Below are 19,725 nucleotides of genomic sequence, written 5' to 3' on the forward strand. Positions count from 1 at the left end.
TGTACATGGAAAATTTATCTCTCTCTCATAAATTTTCTAGGTACAGAAACTAATTATTGGAGGTTTGGCTTGCATTTGTCCCCCTTCCACTGCTACTGCAGAGAAAATAAATCTGGGGGGTCAGGTTGCTGCCTTGCCCTCTGCCCTGCATCTTCTTCCCCTTGCAGCCCCTTTCCTTTCTACTTATGGTCAGACCCTGCTCTCCTTGAACACACAGATATACACAGATATAACCACATTTGAAAGCACTGATCTTGAAATAAGCATACATGTCATAACTTACATATAGTGCCCATAGACTGTTCATATGGAATTGATGCATTTTTTTTTTTTGCAACTGCTACAAGTTTTAGCACAGGTACTCCACAAGCACTTTTAAGCAGCACTTTGTACCTACTTATATGCAGTACAGAGTATGCATGATAGTGCAACTCATAGGCCAAAAGGCTCTCAATTTATGATATAGTTCATTGGGCTGGGCACCAGTAGAGTCAACAGCATTTCAAGTCATGGCGACCCTACGGCTCAATACTGCTCAGGATTCTGGGTGAACTCTTTGGGACCCCATTTGATGATGTTCACCAGACATTTAAGACTGGTGAAGAAACAGGAATCATTGTAAATGAGAAAAAGGTGCAGCTCAGCTGCAGGAGTTGAGAGGAATTTGAAATGTATTCAATGTAGTGGCTCACCACTCACCATGACTTGAAAAACAGAGTTGGTGCTGAGGAGAGACTGTGCCTAACGGGCATTACCATATATTCTATTCAGATGGGCTGCACTAAACTATACTTATGGTAGGCTCCCATCAGCATCTCAGCCATTTGGCTTAGATCAAACATTTTTGGTACCAAGGGGATGGTGTCAGGCCTGGCTCTGGCCCTCCTGGTATTACAGTACCTCCAGGCCTGGTGCCAGTTCCCTGTGGAGAGAACACCTGCCCATTTTTTAGGGCCAAAAAAACAAAAACAAAAAATATCCCAAGAGTATGTTTGCCCAGTATGGGCCATGTGTTTTATAGTCATACTCAGTATTGGCTGCATCTAATCAGCTTCATAGGTGGTTACCATTCTTGAGCACATGCTGCTTTTAGCAGCAGTTCAAAGACAGACAATGTATTTAATGTGGTTTCCTGGTATATGGATGAGGGGCTGTCTGCCTCCCTACGCTAACTGGGGAAAAGGATCTCATCCTGTATTTGAGGAAATACAGGATTTTATATATGTAAAAAAACCCCCAAACACACACTTCCAGGCAATTTAGCCTAGGTCAGGACTGCCAGACAGACTCCAAGGAAATTAATTGTTATTTTATCTGCATTTATTTTATTTGACAGTCTCCTAGATTGGCTACAAAAGCCTTTTTCTTTTTTTTTTTTACCTGATCTCTTTCATGCACCTTTGCCAAGATCTTAGTTGCGTGTGCAATAGTGAATAGTTTGCTTTGCTCCACACAGTCTAGCATGACACCAGGATTAACTAAAAGCAATACTATTGCCCCGAGAAGGCATAGACAACTTCCAGAGATATTAATGTGACTAATGTGTACAATTTGACTCAGCCAAAAATTAAGCAAACTAAATGAGTTGGACGGCACTCGATAATTGTTCCCTGACTTGTTTCCCCAAACTCTGGTACGTATAAATTAGAATCAATTCTCCTGCTAATCATTTCATGCTGAGAATTTAGGTCTTTATGGCACATGCTTAAAGTTGGCTTCTTTTATGAAACCTTTGGACTGAGTAGGTAAAGCAACCTCAGTGCCCGTCTAGAAGACACTGCATCACCAGCAGGGAAGTCTCAAACATGGCAAAGCTGTAATTCAAAGAATCGGGGAATGTATATTATTGCTAGGAAAAGGCATCTCCTGCCATCTCTGTTAGATTTAGAGCCTGCAATCTGGATTCTGAAATTGGCTCACTATCTGCCAAGTTTCAGCCTTCTACAAATTAAAACAGCTGAATTATAGACCCCTCAAAACCAGGCTTTTTAATGGGAACACCAGGCGTTTCTGGCATGTCCAAGTGCTGCAATCATTATTTCAAACATACAGACAATGAATGTCAAAGAAAAGGCATGAGCAACTGCAAAACTCTGCATTACTGCCTAGACTTTTGTGGAACCATACTTGTTCACTTGATTCATGTTTACACATACTACTGCTCTGGGAGTGCAATGGGGCCTGGAAGGAGGAATACACTATCTGAGAGTCAGGTGCAGAGGTGTCTGTCACTTCTGGGGCAGCAACCTCAGATGAGTTTTTCTTACAACTGCAAAATTAAAAACGTATTCCTTCTATATTTTCAACATCAAACAAAAATTGTTACAGGGGTTAAGTTAAAGCAGAAGGCCATCAACTCACCAGCAGCAGAGCTTTGTATGAGAGCAACAGAAAAACATTTTCCTCTAATGAAGCATGTTTCAGCAAGAAGCTTCCACGGATGTTTATGAGCAGAACGATGGGATTTTAAAAAACAAAAACTACTATTTTCTATAGTTCTATAAAATAAAATCTCTCTACAATATCTCACCCACCACAGCCAAAATGTCAAGTTCTCATTTTCTTTTTAGTCCACCTTTATCATTTGCGTATTTCTCAGAAAAATATGAGCATGGAAGGTTTCCTTTCAGTCTCAAGCAAATGGTAAGGGAAAGTTAGCAGAACACAAGTTCAACAGGTTTTAGTTATATTAGTGATGCATCTACCCAAACATTCAGGCCAGACTGCCCCGGTTGATTTAGCAGAGGAAGAAAGCCTGGAAAATTATAGCAAGCCTTAGATCTCTGGAGCTTGTCTCTTTTGCATGTAGACTTATTAATAAAAATAAAAATGGGTACTGCAGTAGATTCAAGGAGTCATCATGAAGGGCTGGGTTACATACAGACACAAGCAAATAAGTATGGCCCCCCTTTCAGTGCTTACCCACCCACTGCTCCAGCGTCCTTCTGGCCCAGGACACAGAGCACATGGTTGCTCTGGCCTTCACCTGGCTGTAGGACAGTGGTGGGGCAGCTCCAGCCCTGGCTCAGAGAGGAGAGGCAGGCATGTGACTACTGCGGCTCTGACTACAGCCCCGGGTTGGAGTCAGAGCTGCATCAGCTGCCTGCCCCCTGCCACTTGTATTCAAATCTAAGACTAGCTCCCATGTGAAATGGGGGGGGGGGAATCTCATCTTGGATTCAAGTAAATACAGCTGTTGAGAGTAGATATTCACAGAGATATTTGTGAAAGATCTTGGTACGTGGGTGAACAAAGCTGGCTTCAGTGATAGAAGAAACAATGCTTTTGTCAGGACATATAAAAGATCTGCTAAGGATAGCTATGCTAAGAGGGATGAAGCTATAGCAATTGCACAGAAATTACACAGAGGAAGGTGCAGTTAGTTTTAATTTAATATGCATTGGTAAACCACTTAAGGTTTAAGATGCCTCTAAGTAGTATAGACAACCTCCTAGCTATATGCTTCTGAGAGAAATTAGTATTATTTCCCCTCTTTTCTTTAACAGTACAATGAAAATAAAAGCCTAATACAATATATGAACACTTACATTTGGTGTTATTGTGCACATATATTTTTAAACCTATTGCAGATTTTCTTCCTATTTAGCTTTAAAAAAAACTGTAAGTCTCAGCACTTCCATCTTCACTAAAATAAAAAAGTATGTTTTTGCCTCATGTCAGCTAAGAAGTGGTAATTAACCGGAGGTAAAACAATTAGCATAATTAACTGCCTTGGTCTTTCACTAAGACAAAGCAAATACATCTAGGAATTACCCTCCAACTACTGAGACAATATCACAACCATCTTCATCTTCTAACACTTTCCCCCCACCCAAATCTCATGTTGTAACATGATCATGTTATAGTTAACACATGGTAACACACCTTTTCCTGGGAAAGGCTACACCCCTGAGTGCTATTAAACAACACCATTTTCAGGTCTTTTACATCCATTGCTGGGTTGTATGATGACAGTAATTCTCATGGGACTCTATAGGTAAAGAACTTACTGAAACTAATTACCATGCTTACACAATTGTAAAAAATAATGAATAGTATAACTGATTTTGGTTAAAGTTTCCAAATAAAACCAAAAATATCTCTGTGCTGACACTGAGAATTAAAATAAATCTCAGCCACTAAAAAAAAAAAAAAGAAAAGAAAAAGAAAGAACTACTAAAAAGTTAGCAGCAGCTGAGATAAGAAAGAAAAGATTATAAGTGAGCTAAGAACACGGAAGGATAAATTTATTAATTATTGTCAGCACACACAAATTAAGGCAGCTTCCAGGTGAACAGGGCATCCATCTGTTGAACAAACCGAGAAGACAATCACCCACCTGGTTTCAATTATATAGAACAAGCCAACCCTACATACCTCTGGTTCAAAAAGGGGACAGAACATCCTTCAACCTGCTTATGAGAAAATGGCTTTGCCTGCCCCAAGCCCCTCCGATATCAATGCATGACATTAGCAATCTGCCTATACTAGGGTGGCCTCTGACCCATCTCCAGAATACAGGGTATTCCCTTAGTGGGGGGTGGGGAAGGGCGAGAACCACTGCCCACCTCAGCCAATCAGCAGTTAGGCGGCAGGGCCACTACTTCAGCCAATAAGCAGCAAGGGGTGGGGCCACCCCAAAAAGGCCACCTCCCCTCCTCCATGGCTTGGAACTCTGCTCCTCCTGGCTGTGCAGCACCCTACCTCTAGGCACAGCCAACAGAATCACGAGGATAAATGATTGACATGTATTTCCACCAATGAACTGAAAAACAGTCCATTCCTCATTTAGAAACGGATGGGGGACAAAGGGTTTAAAAGCAGGACAGTCCGGTATGAACAGAACCAACGGCCACCCTAGTTTATAGACAAGAGTTACAGGAATGGACTCTGGCTCAAGATTTCTTTGCGTTTTTTCCTCCTTCCCCAATTAGGCTTCTATGGGCCAAACAAATAAGAAATACCTGTTTTAAAGGCAACATGGGTAAAAATCTTAATACAAATTCAGTAGATGGAAGTTTCACTTTTTAAACAGCCAAAAAAAAAAGTTGCACATAGATTCACTGTTATTACATTAAAATCAATAATATTACCTGGGCAGAACCATTTTCATCTCTGCAAGCTGGAACTTGAGTAATGGAAAGAAGCCTTAAGGTTTATGATTTACCATAATCTTTTATTCCTCTCTGTTGACTGAAATCGGTTTGTGAAAAAGTGCAAAATATTTTTTTTAAATCTTGTACAAAGAGGATTAGAAAGGTGTCTGGCTTTTGTTTTTCATTGCTGGTATCTCAGATAGATTGCTTGTTTAAAAACTGATGGGTACAAGTTATTTTAATAGGGTTTGTGCAGTTGAGAAGGGGTGGGAGAAGACCTCTCTCAACAGCTGCTGTGTTATTTCATTTTACAAAGAGGTGACTGGATACAGAGTTGAATGGTTTCTTTTCCTAAGGGTTTTCAGCATGGAGATGAGTTGTGTATGTGAACTACACACACAGACCACAAGTACCTCGCAGAAATATGGATGAACTGCAAACTGGTCTACGGAGACCCTAACACCATAGTCTATAATGATTTTTGCCATCTGTTAAGCATACAAAGCTTTGCTTAGAAGTTCAAGAATAAGAGACAAAGCCAGTGCCAAATGACATTAAGAAATCCATGCTGCTTAATGCTACAGGATGAAAGACAAAAATATGATACCTCCCCCCCAAACTAAAGACTCTTTAGGATACGTGGGCTGCAGATTCATAATTATTTTTGCCATGGCTTATTTTGCAAACTGCAATCTAGGAGATATCTCCTTCTGTTTTGTATCTCTGTGCCACAGTGGAACAGATTTGCCTTCCAATTAATTATAAAATATTCAGCTCAGAATTGTCTGCAATTAACAGTGTAAGCAAAAAAAAGAGGCGTAAAACAATTCCATTATTTAAAGTAACATGGGCAAACAAATAAGGCACTACTAGCTGCCAAATTAATTTATAGATCACATTTCATTAAAAAGATGACGACTCATAGCTGAAATCATATTATGAAAAATGATTTTCTATACAGAGATGCCCATGAAACATTTCAATTATGAATGTGCAATGTCTGCAGAGTTCACCAGCTGTGATTTTATGAATAAATGGTACAATGTCTCGCTATCCAACATACAGCTCAAGTAAAAAAAAAAAAAATCAAAACCACACACACAACACATGGAAATGAAACATCAGAAATATTTCATTGACATTGGAAAAGGCTTTTGGCTGGGTGAGGTGAGAGAGAGTTGGAGTGATCTAAGATGCTACAGAAGTTGATGTGGATCAAAAAGTCACCTATTCCAGAAGCTGTCATTCTTTTTTTCTTAAAAACTAAGAGTGTCTACATAGTTCAATATTTAAAATGACCATTTAGTATTGGCAACACTAATTTGTACATTGGTGCGAGGTCTAGGAGGAGAGAGGCTGGGTGTGGGGGGATAGGGAGAGAATTCTTGAGAAGATGGTAGGAAGATTTTACTATTTTTCCTAGAGGTAAAAAGTCCTGAACAATCAACCTGAAGATTTGCAGACTGTTGCTGTGGGTCACAGAGAAGTCACACACTATTCGTTGTGCAGGGGAACTCTGAAGAGTTGACAGAATTGTGTCAATCTTTAATAAATGTTGTCAGTTCAGTTAAAGATGCCAGATGCAAAATAAATTAACCTAACACTATCCCTTTCAAGTTATAGCTTTCCAAAATCTATTTGCTCTTATGTTAAATTTAATAGAAAAACCCTAGTGTAATTTTCCCAGATACAAGTTAAATCTTTACCATTAAAAACAATAAAAATGTGACTTTATTTACCGAAGGGGGAATCTCAAGACTAATTCATAATGGTTAAGGGGGGGAAAAAAATCTTCTTTGACATATCTGTCACAGGGAATGTAGGATTTCCAGCTAGGATGAAATAACCAAAATTGAGGCATGCTGTCTAAGATTGAAAACAAATTCTTCCACCAAACTGAACTTGGAAATTTGAAAGAGAGAGAAGAAGAAAGGTAGAGAAGAATATTCAATGCTATATTATCAGGATCTCTAGAAAACTAGAACACTAATTCAAAGGAAAATGTTTATTTTAAAACAGAAGTTAGAATAATAATGATTAAAAAAAAACCCTTCTAGAACTGGGCTGAGACCAAATCAAGAATGAGCATTCAGATTTGTCAGGGAACCCCTTTTCCATCTACACATACTAGCTCTTGCAAGATTTTTATTCCAAGTAACATGCACGTGGTCACAAGATAACTTTTTCTTGAACCATTTCCCCCTATACCCACATCTTGAACTGTGGAACATGGCCATGCAGTTTCAAAAATAAATGGGGTTCCATTTTGGAGATTCAAATCCAAATGTCCCTACATTAAAAGGTACAGGTGTTCTGGATTACAGAGCATAACTTTGAATTCTCTTTGAACTAGTAAAAAAACATAACGAAATAGGAAACAAATACTGGAAGTTAACTGGTTGCCAAAATGTGCCATTGATAGTTCTTTACATATTCCAAACATCTAATTAATCTTCACACCACCCTCTGCACAGCAGGCAAGGATCACCACCTCTCGGCAGAGAACTAAGGGATGGACTTCCATCCCAAAATGCAGCAGTGGCTGCACTTCTCTTCAAAATACAAAGTGGGGGGGGAGGGGGGGCAGAGAAACTGCCTCTCTCTCTCTACCTTCTCTTATCCAACAGTTCACTGGTTAGAACAAGGGTTGTGACCTTTGAGCAGTGGTGTACCAAATTAATGGTGCCTGATCCAAGAGGGGCTTCCTCTTGTAAAAGGACACTGCCAATTTATCCCAACACCTATTTTGCCTGCTGCCACATGGTGCTCCTGGTTATGGGGGTGCCTCTTTATATCCGACTCACCATCCAATGCCACCAAATTGCCCTGGCACCAAATGCTGCTGCAGGCTCTCAATGTATTCGCAGATTGACTGATCACAAACAGGAAAAGACTACATCTCGGCATTCAAGTTACCAGCATTCATTGTGGAATTCATAGCATGCAGTAACTGGGCACCAACAATATGAATGTTAAAAAAAGAAGGAAAGGGAACAGGTCTGAAGGATAAAATAGTTTCATAAAGTTCTCAAGCTCAAAAGACGCCTGAACAAGTGTTTTGTTATTGTTGGTGAAGAGCCGCATCATTTCAGTATCATGTTTTTTACAGATTAATCTTCACCACAACCAGCTTCTAAAAAGAAGATAAATGATTTTATAGTGGAGAGATGTTCCATACTATAAGCATAAAACCTGATGATGGATGCACTATCCAATTCTCTAGGACACTGCATTCATCACGGTGGTTTATGTACATAATAATGAACATATTTCTTAACTACGCTGTAGCATTTCAAATTGAATAATACATTTTTATTTTACTTCAAATAGTTGCAGAACACAGTATTTCATGAAAATGATAAAATATAGTCAAGCATGTCCTATATCAAAGATGGGAGCAATGCCAACGTTTTCTTCTAGTAAAGTTTCTTTCTTCTTTTAATATGGGTAGTTCTTTTTAACTTTTCAATTTTTTTTTTAAACTAGGTAAAGTTTCACTCTATTAAAAATAGTCCAGATGAGCAATTATGGAAATTCAGAGTCCTAGAATAGAATGGTTTCATGCAAAAATATTGGCTATTTGACTATATGTCATTTAACTTTCAGAAACTAATCTTGTAATAACATGCTAGCAAAACAACATTCAGGTATACACAGAAATTATGTTTTCTCATTGTACCAGCAGGAAAATCTGTCCAGATAAAAATCTCACATTTTGAAATTCTCTCTTGAAAAACTGAAGTATTGTATTGGAAAATCATGACCATTTTTCAAATTCCAAATGACCCACAGAAATTTTCAATTTCAAACATTTTAATTGTGCAAAACCATTGTGAACAGTTTCAGCTCCCAGTCCTGTAAAATGAAAGCTTGGGTTGGGGGGAGGGAAGGGAAATCAAACTTCTGGCAATAAGCTCTTTCCTACGATTTATTCCACTGACATCTGCAATAGGAAATGGGAGTTACATGAGTTATTTCTACATATTTATTACACAGGATTCATCAAGATTTTATGCTGGGCTGAAAGGCAAGGAAGCGACCTTGTGTATCTGAAAACAAAGGAATTAAAAAAGTATCGCATTTCCCGCAGAATCAAGATTTAGATTTTACACAGCATTTATTAAATTAATTTCCACTGGCAATTCAGGTGCACAGATTACTCACTATCTAGGCATTTTTATGATGATATAAAACCTTTTCTTCTAGCTTTTCAGTTGGTGTAGAACTGAATGTTCAGGGAATGATAAAAAGCATATCAAGTCAAAGCTAGTATCTTATGCAATGCTACTGTACATAATTGCCTTAACAAAACGCAAGGATAGCAGCTAGTTAAATGCTCACCCTGTGTCTAAAAAGTGTCCTAAACATTATCCAAAGGGACACTTCGATGAGGATTGAAAACTACAGTTAATTAAAATAAACCAAAACAACTCTTCTGGGTAGACCAGTAGGCTCAGACAAGCTTAGGTGACTGGACAATGAATGTATTTGTAGGTGCGGTACGAAAGAGGGAATAAACGTTTCTCTGTATCATGAATTTTTTTAAAGTTCATCATAAGAAGGCTTTGATCTCTTTGGGCTGGTAGGTCCTAAAATATGACTACCACATCTTATTTTTTAAAACAATTATTAAACATGAGGGTGTTTCAGAAACTAACAGCAAAGTGGCTGCCCAAGCTATGTGTCTGTGACGAAGTGGGGAAACCACACAACAAAGGGGAACATTGACGGCAGCATCGTGTAATGCACCAATTATTCACAACCATGTAGAAAGGTGATGTGGTCCTGTAAATGACTACTGCACATAAAACTGTTTTATTTTGAAATTGCCATTAGTTTCTGAAACACCTCATATATATAGTGAATGCATTTGAAGACTGTCAGAGCTGAAAGTGAGTTAAAATGCTGGACACTTTGTGAAGCTGGAGAAGTGAGGTCTTGTCAAAGGGTGTCCACGAGAAGACAATTTTCCTACTACAACTCTAAGATCACTAACAGAGCCTGTGCGCATCCATCAATACAGTGTCTGAGCAGTCTCTCCGGGGCTTTTCTGACAGCCGTTTGATACAATCAAAGAGCCAAGATCCCTCTGCTGGGCTGGGCTTGGATTCCCATTGTGTGACCTCTTCATAAAGAATCAATTACTGTTCTATTTTAAAGGTTTTCCATACATAAAAGCACTCATAGCATCATGTGTATTCAGCATCCTGCACTTCCAAATGGCAGCCGGGGCTCATGAACTAAAGCTCATTCAATGAGCTTTAGTTCAAGCGCCCCACCACCATTTTGAAGCCCGGAGACGCTGAATAGATGCAAGGCACAGGCTGCTGGAGTGCATTAATCAGCATGCTCCAGCTGACTATTAAATTGAGTTTGGTTTGACACATGCTAATTAGCACGCATCAGAGCAGACATCCAGTATGTGTATAGGTGCCCTAAGGCCTTCTTTAGAGTTGTAATTGTGTTACACTGTTTTATACACAAAAAGTAGAGCAGGGTGGCAACAGAATTTTAGAGAAGTGATGTAATTCTCTAATAAAGTCTGTAGCACACTTCCCAAATCCTGCTAAGTGCATATATTATTCTATCAGTTTCTATGGGAATTTTTGTAAGGATATGTTTATCTGGAGTTGAGCGGACCATTCATCTCCCTATTTTAATGATTCTCTCTCTTCAAAACAGAGCATGAAACTCCATCCAAGTCCCAGAATGTTCCCTGAAGCTTAAACAATTGGCAATGTGATTCAGAAACACCACTGAACCTCTCTACTGGACCTCTCTCAGGCCTCTTCTTGATGAGACGTGCAGGAGTCGAGTGAACGTTAAGGTAGCACACTTCTCCAAAAGGATGGGGGCAGACTTTCTTGTGAGAGTGTTCAACATCAGTTAACTGGCTTTTACAAAGGTTATTATTTATAACTCTTTTGTTCCACATAAAAGAGCTGATCACTATGCTGACATTATCACAAAACTGCGGAGCAATAAAGCAGACTGTATGCATTCTCAAAGCTATCTGCCCATGTCCTCTACAGGCCTGATTTATGGTTTAAACTTTTGGATTTACTAGGCCCTAAAATCTCTCTTCTGAAGTTCAAAACCATATTACCTGCAGCCTCTTTTAAAAACCCCCAAAAGTTTGATGTCTGGGTATGATGACAGCAAATGTGTAATTACTGAAAAGTTTTATTGCCTCCCTGTACACAGAATGAAACAAACACTTTTTGGCTGTGATTGCTACTACGGCAGGTGTCTGAAGACTAGACACAAAGCACTATGTACAGGCTTGTACGTGTACATGCAGACCTTTTCTACAATGCTGAGAACTAAAATCAGCTTGGCAAAAAAAAAAAAAAAAAAAAAAAAAAAAATCTATTTTTGTTTCTTAATTCCTCTCTCTATACGGGGAAAAATAATCGAGGTTATCACCGAATAAAATGCTAGCAATTTTTCTTCCAAGAATTATATTTTTGGAGATTTTATTCTTCCTCACTTCCTTCCTCCCCAATTTCACATTTGTTAAATTATTTCCCAATACCAGACTGAAATTACCGAGTGAAACACTGAACTCAACAGACACACACTCTATGGTGGGTTTATATTGCAACTTATGGCTTTACCATTAACTTCTTTTCTAAGGAGATCCCAAGAACAAGTGTTATTTATTTATTTATTTATTTATTTTTATACATATAATTTTTTTTTAAATAAAAGAAAAGAAAATCCTCTTTTTGAAACCAGACAAGCTAATTATTAAATCCTATTTATAGTGAAGATTTCCATTTTGACCTTCCTTCTCCAACTGCCAAATTCACTTAATAGAAGCACATCAAACCGTCCAACACAAGCATTGTCAGTACAGTACCTGGATGGGTAGCCAGCTGCACTGATGCGGATGGTCTCTAGCACACCACAGGCTCTTAGCTGCTGGACTGCTCTCTTTGGATCAAATCTGTAATTACACGTTAGAAAGTTGATAAGCAGAGTGTTTTCCCCCATTCAGGACAAAAGATGAAAAGGATTCTAGCAGCAGCGTATCAGAAGGAACATGACAAAAATGTTCACACTGGCAACCTTTCCCAGACATCTAGATTTCGTTTCTGCTAGTACACACAGCACGTGCCAAATGAAATATAGTACCATTTACACTTGGAAATATGAATTTACTGTTTCCTAGAACTTCATGACCAGAAATCCTTTTGGAGAGTGGATTGACATCTGACCCGTATAAAATTGCTAAATGTTTTCAAAGAAAAGAGCTGGGTTGATGGTTAACAGATGATCAGACACTGCAAGGCAGGTCTTATCCATATCTATTTTCTCTCCAACTTTCAGTGTAACCATTAGTTAGTCTTGCCTTTCCATTTGATAACTTCCATAAATGTTCCTCATCTTTAGAGGTGCACTGCTATATCAGTCCATATCAGATCAGCAGCAATAAAAGGAAAATTGACATCATCAACAAATCGGCTTTTTTTGGCTGGTGTAGCCAAATAAATGTCATTAATAAATGCCGCGTGCATGCACGCAGCCAGGAACGCAGTCTGACAGCTTGGAGAGCCACACGCGGGTGGTAAGTCTGGAGGGGTGGGGGAGGAGGAAGCGGCGCGGGTCCCAGCCGATATGACCAATTAAAAAATTGGCCATTGGTAAAATCAGCCAAAAACATCTTTATCAGTGCATCCCTACTTGTCTTGTTTGCATATTTCTGAACTGATCTACTTTTAGAGTGCAACAGAGCTTTCCATTAAGAATACCCACTCAGTCAAGGGGTGTTCAACAAAACAGAATAATCGGATATGCAGCATTTCCATGAACCCTATCCTTCCTGTGTGTAAACCAACACAAAGTTATAGACAAAGCTACCGAAGACAAACAGGACAAGCTGCTTTTCTGCACAGTCAAAAACCCCATTGATCTAAGCATCTTAATGTGGTACATTTTATAACAGCATCATAGTTATTTGTGTCTATAAAAGGGCAACACCACACTTAGGGAAAGATAATGTTTGATTGAATAGGAAAAAAACCCTGCACATCCCATATGCTCAGCACTATTAAAAATTTAAGATCAGAATAGTGATCACTTTCTATTTAACTAGCTTTGGAGACCAGTGAGTTTAATGTTGGCATAAGCACCTAATCTTATGCCATCCTGAGCATGCAAAGATCCTAGATTCTCCGCTAACTGGCATCCGACACTTGATTTTAGTTGAGTTGCATTGGGGTAAAACTGGTGCAGTGCAGTAGAGAAAGAGGCCTATAATGGAAACAAGCGCCACATTTTGACCTGGGGAGGTACTCCAATACCATGATGGTGAGCAACTTTATCAAACCCTACAGAGACATGAAAAGATGTTTCTGTGGTAGTAGTTGATAAGGCAGTAAGGAGACAATACTCATGTTCTTATGCATATGTTCGGATTCTGAATGCCCCTAATGAATGCAGATCAAGAATTCATGAATAATTTTTAAGTAAGATTCCACGGTGTGAAACTTGCATAAGAAATATGCTGAAGCTACTTTCTGCATTTTTAAAAATCTCATCAGTTCTGTCGTGTCTGCAGCAAGCGATCCATTACAATACCAAGAACAAAAACACAAGAAAGAACAGAGATACAGCTTGTCACTTGCTCCAAGCAGGAATCCAACAGGGGTCAGTTGTAATAGTCATAATAAATAACAGTAACAGCATTACACTGATATAGCAGCTTTTATGCAGGAGGATCCCCAAGTAATTTGTGCTGAATCTATAGGGATTTCTCCAAATTGTAGCCATCTCCTCTAAACAATAGCCACCTGTGGAAGAGGGGGGGAGCAGCAGGGAACGGGGTGCATGGGGAAATAATCACTCTACCCCAACAACACTTCTCGGTACAGAAGGAGATGAAGAACCTCTCCAGCTGAAACCGTATAGGAAATCTAGGGATGATAGGTTGTATCTGCTTTGGCCAAGTCACTTGTGTTAATTCCCTTTTCTGCAGTTAAGTGTTACGGTGTTCATGATACCCAAGGGTGCTTGCATATGTGACAATGTCACAATGTACACGTGACAAATTCCTCCTGAATTAAGGCTCATACAGTTCTGACTTGCCACTTCTCAACATTTTTTTAAAGTGACTACAGGGACAACACCTGTGTAAACTGGCAGCAGCAAGGCTTGTGTGGATTAGGACTCCTGAATCTTCAATCCCAGACAAATTAAGTAAAGCCCAAGGAGGTTCACGAAGGTATGAGAGATCAGCCTCTTGCAAGCGAATGGTGACAATAACAAGCCCAAGATGGTACTTTCTGGCTGCAGCATCAACCAGTTCGATCCAGAGTATTTGTCTGTTTCCCACTATTTTCAAGTTCTTGCAATGACACTATGATGTACATACCGAGTACACAGACACCTGCCCTGAAAATGAGATTCACAGGCACATTAGGCCAGAAGAACAATTCTTGGACCTATTTTGGGTTGACAGTTGTTTCTGAAAGCCTGACTTTTGATAACCTTACCACTTTGCAGTCAGGAAGCATCACGTCAAACATTGAAGCCATTCTGGGACCAAGCTCGAATAGACTAACAATTACAGGCAAGAACCAAGTCACTTTTCTTGCCCACAATTTACAGTTGGTTTTGTACCTGTAGGCCTAGGCTAGACTAGACTACAATTATTTAGACTAAGGACACAGTGTAATAAAAGGGAATAATCAATTGTACCTGAAATTGCTGGGCATAATGAGAAGGGGGAGGGAGAACTGGACTTAAAACCTGAAGGTGAAAACATTAAGACTCAGTTAAAGCTAAGCTGAAATCTGAGCCAACTGGACCAATGCGGTCTTATGACTCCTTGGATGAAAAGCTCAAAATATATCTATTCTGCTTCTGCTATTTAGAGTTAGCAAACCCCTCTGTGCACCTCACCTAAAACAAAATCAAGTAAATGCACTTTAAAATGCAAGATTTTTAGTTAATTTTTGCTATATTATAGCTCAGCAAGACAGCACATCTTTGAAACTTTTAGGTACCTGACTTGTAACTACAAAAATTATTCAAAGCAGGTAAAATTACCTGATCAGAATTTGCAGACATAGGGACAGGTATGTAGTCTGCAATTACAAACTGACTCCCAGATTTAAAAGTGTGTCTAAGTATCAGTTTGTTAAAAAAGTGGATGTATGGATTTGAAGATAACCTCATGAAATACAAACACTTTCTCTTGTCATTGGGATATTGCAGAAGACAATTAATGTATTCATAGTTCCTTTGCCTTGCATGATCTTAACATCCCAGGCTGAACCACAGATCAAGTGTGCCTTCAATCATAGCCTATACTGGACACAAGATGCTTAAAAGCAATGAAGAACCCTCTATATTAATGATAGAGCCTCCATTAACTTAGAACAAAATAAATTCTTCCAAGAGGTAGTACAAGACTGCTAATTAATTCTGTACAATCATTTGAACATCATACTTACAGTACACATTACATTACTGCTAAGGGAGGTCAGGGCCATCTCTTTATGAAATGATTACAGAGAGCTTTCAAAATGTGAGGTCAAATATTATTGTGTCAGAGCCTTGCAATTATGGTAGAACATGCATGTGGCTGATTTATTAGCCAGTACTTAATGAATAAACTATCCACAAAGCCCCTAGCATTCTCATTAATATTCTACCAGAGGGAAGAAATATGAGAAACAAGGAGAATTCTTTCTTCTATTTGCTTCGACAGCTAGAGAAGATTTTACTGACAGGTCTCATTCTGTCATTGTAATTAGAGATGGAAAGTTGTATTAGGGAGTGGAGACCCATCTCTCAATTAATGAGGAAATTATCACTTACCTGAAATCATCCTGCAAACAAAATAGGCAATTGGTACAGTCTATGATAAGAGTTTGGGGCAGTCCCTACCTTCCATGTCCCTCACTCTTGTAAGCACACCCTGCATTTTTAAAGCAAGTCACAAAATAATTTCCAAGCATCCTAATGTTGCAGTAATGTGCAGGAGTATAACCCCTCCCCAACCTCCCACCCCAAGAGAAGGATTCCAGCAAACTAGAATGGATGTTAATCTTTTATGGACCTATCAGTTTCTGAACAGCCTCAATGTCTGTGGAGGTCACTGGGGCTGGAAGGAACTCATCACCTAAATACTTCATAGCACACATCTAAACAGTTTTGTAAAAGGCCCTATGGCTTCAAGATAAACAAAACTCCAGGTATCTGCTTTCATATTGTAAGGTCTGAGTCTCTCTAAAAGAGACAGCAGCTAAAGATGGTGGCATTTTCACAGAATGATAGAAAATTAAGGTTGGAAGGGACCCCAGGAGGTCATCTAGTCCAACCCCTGAAAAGCACACTTACTTAAAGGGGAGTTTCTCATCATTTGGCTTGATGCAGCGCACATAGTGTGGAGTGGTGGCATTCAGCGTTTCCATGAGCAAATGCAAGGAGTTACGGAACTGAAAGAGACAAGAGAGAGACCATCATGCTATGAGCCAGCCCCGCACATCAGATCCAGACCACAGGGCTTCTCGCTGGCCAGACCGTCCACCTCCAGCAGCATGGCAGTGGCTTGTCATTGCAGCTGCTGGAACCCCATACCTCTTCTCCTCCACTGCTGATTTGAGTAGCCACAGCAAGTTAAGACCCCAAATTTGGCAGCAGGCAAGGGGATGCTGGGATAAGTGGAAGTAGCATTCACTATCTGGTTCCAGAGCTGCACCAATGCAGCAGCTCTGGCAGCCATGCTGACAACCGCATGGTGGGTGGCAATTTAACTCCTTGTGGGCCACACCTGGCCAGTGGGCTATCCATTGGACAGCCCAGCTCCAAATCAAAGACCCACCACCCCACATACACACAAATAGATGTAAGCAACAAACAAAAGCCTGGATCAGCCTGTGGAGCTGAAACACAATATGACGCTTCATCAGCCCAGCTGGTACTGTATTACTTTGTGCTCTACACAATACATGGATGGACTCGAGCAGCACAATGTGTTACTGTAGTGTAATGCCAAGGGAATATTTTGTACCGTTTCAGGCATCATTCTTTCAACCACAAGATTCAAGCAGGGTCCCTCATATCAATCTTCAGTAGCTCTAGAGAAAGCTGAGAAGCATCCCTGAACCTCTGGAGACAGAATGCTTAGTCACAAAGATGTGTCCCAAACTGACCACCTTCAGTGCCTTAATCCTTGCTAATCAATCATGACTACTGAAGTTGACCTAATTTTTTTTTTGAACCCATGCTCTCTAAGCTTTCCGGGGTAGGGAATTCCAAATGCTGTACCCAGATTGCTCCTGGCACTCCAGTAAGCAGGGCCACGCGACTATCTCCCTTATCTTCCATTCTCAGTAAAGTCTGCTCAAGCTGTGCCTCAGATTTTAAATAAAAAAAATGACATCTCCTTGAACACATCAATTCTCAGTTTGGACTCAAATGCACCCTACCTCTCTGAACTCACACCCATCTCTCCCCCCACCTGCTCTTTTTCTGTTCTGTTTTTGCTTCCTCAGCATTGCAGTCCCTTGACTCTGCAATCTATTTTGCATTGCTCCACCTCAAACTCTTCTCATCTCTTCTGCCCGTTCCTGTTTCTCCCTATCAGTACGCTTGAACCCCTGCTTTACTTGTGGCATGTTTCTGGTGTTTTGGGGCAATGTGCTTTGTAGCTGAGTGAGTGTTGTTTGTACAGTTTTACAAATAGGTTAGACAAGCACTTGTATGGGACGGTTTGGATAGGGATGTTAATGCCTGAAGCAGGGGGCTTGACTAAATGACCCTGTGAGGTCCCTTCCGGTGCTACTTTTCTAGATTCTATCCATACTTTCTCTTCTAAGGCTGATCTGCTCAATAAAATATTTCATACTCAGATGTAGGAAATACATTATAAGTAAAAAGTATGTTGACACATCAATATGCAACATCGTGACCACATACACGTGACCCAGCTTGGGTGCTGGAAACAGGACGGCCAAATAAGTGAAATTCTCCATCTGGACTGGGATGGACACATTTTATTATGATATTTCCATGTTAACTGCAGTCATATTATATTTTGTTATTCGGTTTACCACATTAACTTGTGCACAGAAAATGAAGGGTTAAAATGCCCAGACTGGCTACACCTAGGATAAAACCAGCATTAGCAGAGCCTTGAGAATGGCTTTATTGACACAGAGATGCTTGATGGCTCAAGAGGTGTCCAGAGGAAATGTGCGCGACAACGGGAGACCAGGCTGGAAACAAGCAGCTTGGCAGCTCCTGCCCAGAAGAGCCAGGTGACTGAAACAAATGGAGGGCATCTCTGGGGGTGCTCAAGGCTGTGGGCTGGATTGGGAAGCGGGGGGACTGATTACACCCTTTGGAAGGGACTGACGATGAGGCCTTTGCCCCAGTTGCCTTTACTGAAGAGACTGTCTGCTGTGCTGTTTGCAACTGTGGGTTGTACTGGGTCATCCAAAGAGAACATGAAATCCCTCTTCTCAGGACTGAAACTAGATGCTCGCTCCAGGGGTCAGGGCCACAGACAGCCAGGGAGGGAGAGCGACTGAAAGGCTGGGGGTGGGTCTTGGGAGTGAGAAGGAGACTTGTTCTACAAGTCAAGCTTGGGCTGGCTTAATAGCTAAGGATGGATGTGGCTGCTCCGTGTATGGTGGGCATTGAGCTAGTTCTTTTTTAATGCTGCAGAAGAAACAGAGCAGGAAAGCTGCTAAGTAAAACACAAGTCAGAATTCTAATTCAGGAAAGACTTTACCTGATGTCCCACGGTTTTCTTGTGCTCTTTATTGGCAGCTTTCACAGCGGGTCTGGCAGAACGAACACTGATTTTGGAGGAGGTTCCCTTTCCAACAGGAGGAGCAGGCATGGAATCCTTTTCATCATGAAATAAGTCTGCTACCATCTGATACTGAAAGGAAGGCAGGGAAACCATTAGCATCTATATCACCGCTGTCACACAATTTACTGGAGGAACTGCACTGGGGCCATCCTAGAGTTAGACCATTTGCTGACATTCTCTATCCAATAGTCTAGAACTGGACCCAAATCAGCAAAGAAGAAATAATCAGAGGAACGCCCAAAGGAAGTTACTACAGGTTTCTCCCGCTTTATGCGGATTCTGTATGTGCGAATTATGCGATGACCCTTTTTATACTAAAAATTCATTATATGCGCGGTAAATTCACACTTATGTGATCTGTATGGTGGAAACCCGCAGTCAGCTGCTCTGTGCGGTGCATTGTAGGAGTAATGAGCACCAAAATATCATCTCCTGTGCAGGTCTGCACTCCTTGCTCATTGTCTGCGATGCGTGTTTCTATAGTTGTCATCCCCATTATGACAGTGCCCTGTGCTTGTGTGTACTGCCCACTGTTGGAAAGTACCAAAATGTTCTTGTACAAATGGTAGAAATGGGCCCGGGGGGGTGTCACTACAGTTGAGGTCCTGGAACATATCCCTATTTGTTATATTGTAAAGTGGGTTCCCTTTATGCGAATTAGAGTTATGCACCGTTTTCCAAGAGCATGTGTACAGCATAAAGCAAAGGAAACCTGTATGTACAAAGACTAAACCTAGGGGCAGGCAGTTTTAAAGCATCTTTAAAAGGATGAGAGAAATGTGCTGCCTGCAAGCATGC

The 19,725-nt window shown here is 40.4% G+C and overlaps 1 protein-coding gene across 1 annotated transcript in view; it reads right to left on the reverse strand.

Annotated features, from left to right (window-relative positions):
• LOC102375640 (unconventional myosin-Vb) overlaps positions 1 to 19,725 on the reverse strand; it is a 344,293-nt gene that overhangs the window by 55,745 nt on the left and 268,823 nt on the right. The window contains exons 16-18 of the mRNA XM_006033144.2: positions 18,844 to 18,996; positions 16,446 to 16,543; positions 11,959 to 12,045 (exon numbers count right to left, since the gene is read on the reverse strand). Of these exons, the coding sequence (XP_006033206.2) occupies positions 11,959 to 12,045; positions 16,446 to 16,543; positions 18,844 to 18,996 (338 nt within the window). The remainder of the gene's footprint in view (positions 1 to 11,958; positions 12,046 to 16,445; positions 16,544 to 18,843; positions 18,997 to 19,725) is intronic.

Source organism: Alligator sinensis, unplaced genomic scaffold, assembly GCF_000455745.1.
Source record: "Alligator sinensis unplaced genomic scaffold, ASM45574v1 scaffold24_1, whole genome shotgun sequence".
Lineage (NCBI taxonomy): Eukaryota > Metazoa > Chordata > Crocodylia > Alligatoridae > Alligator > Alligator sinensis.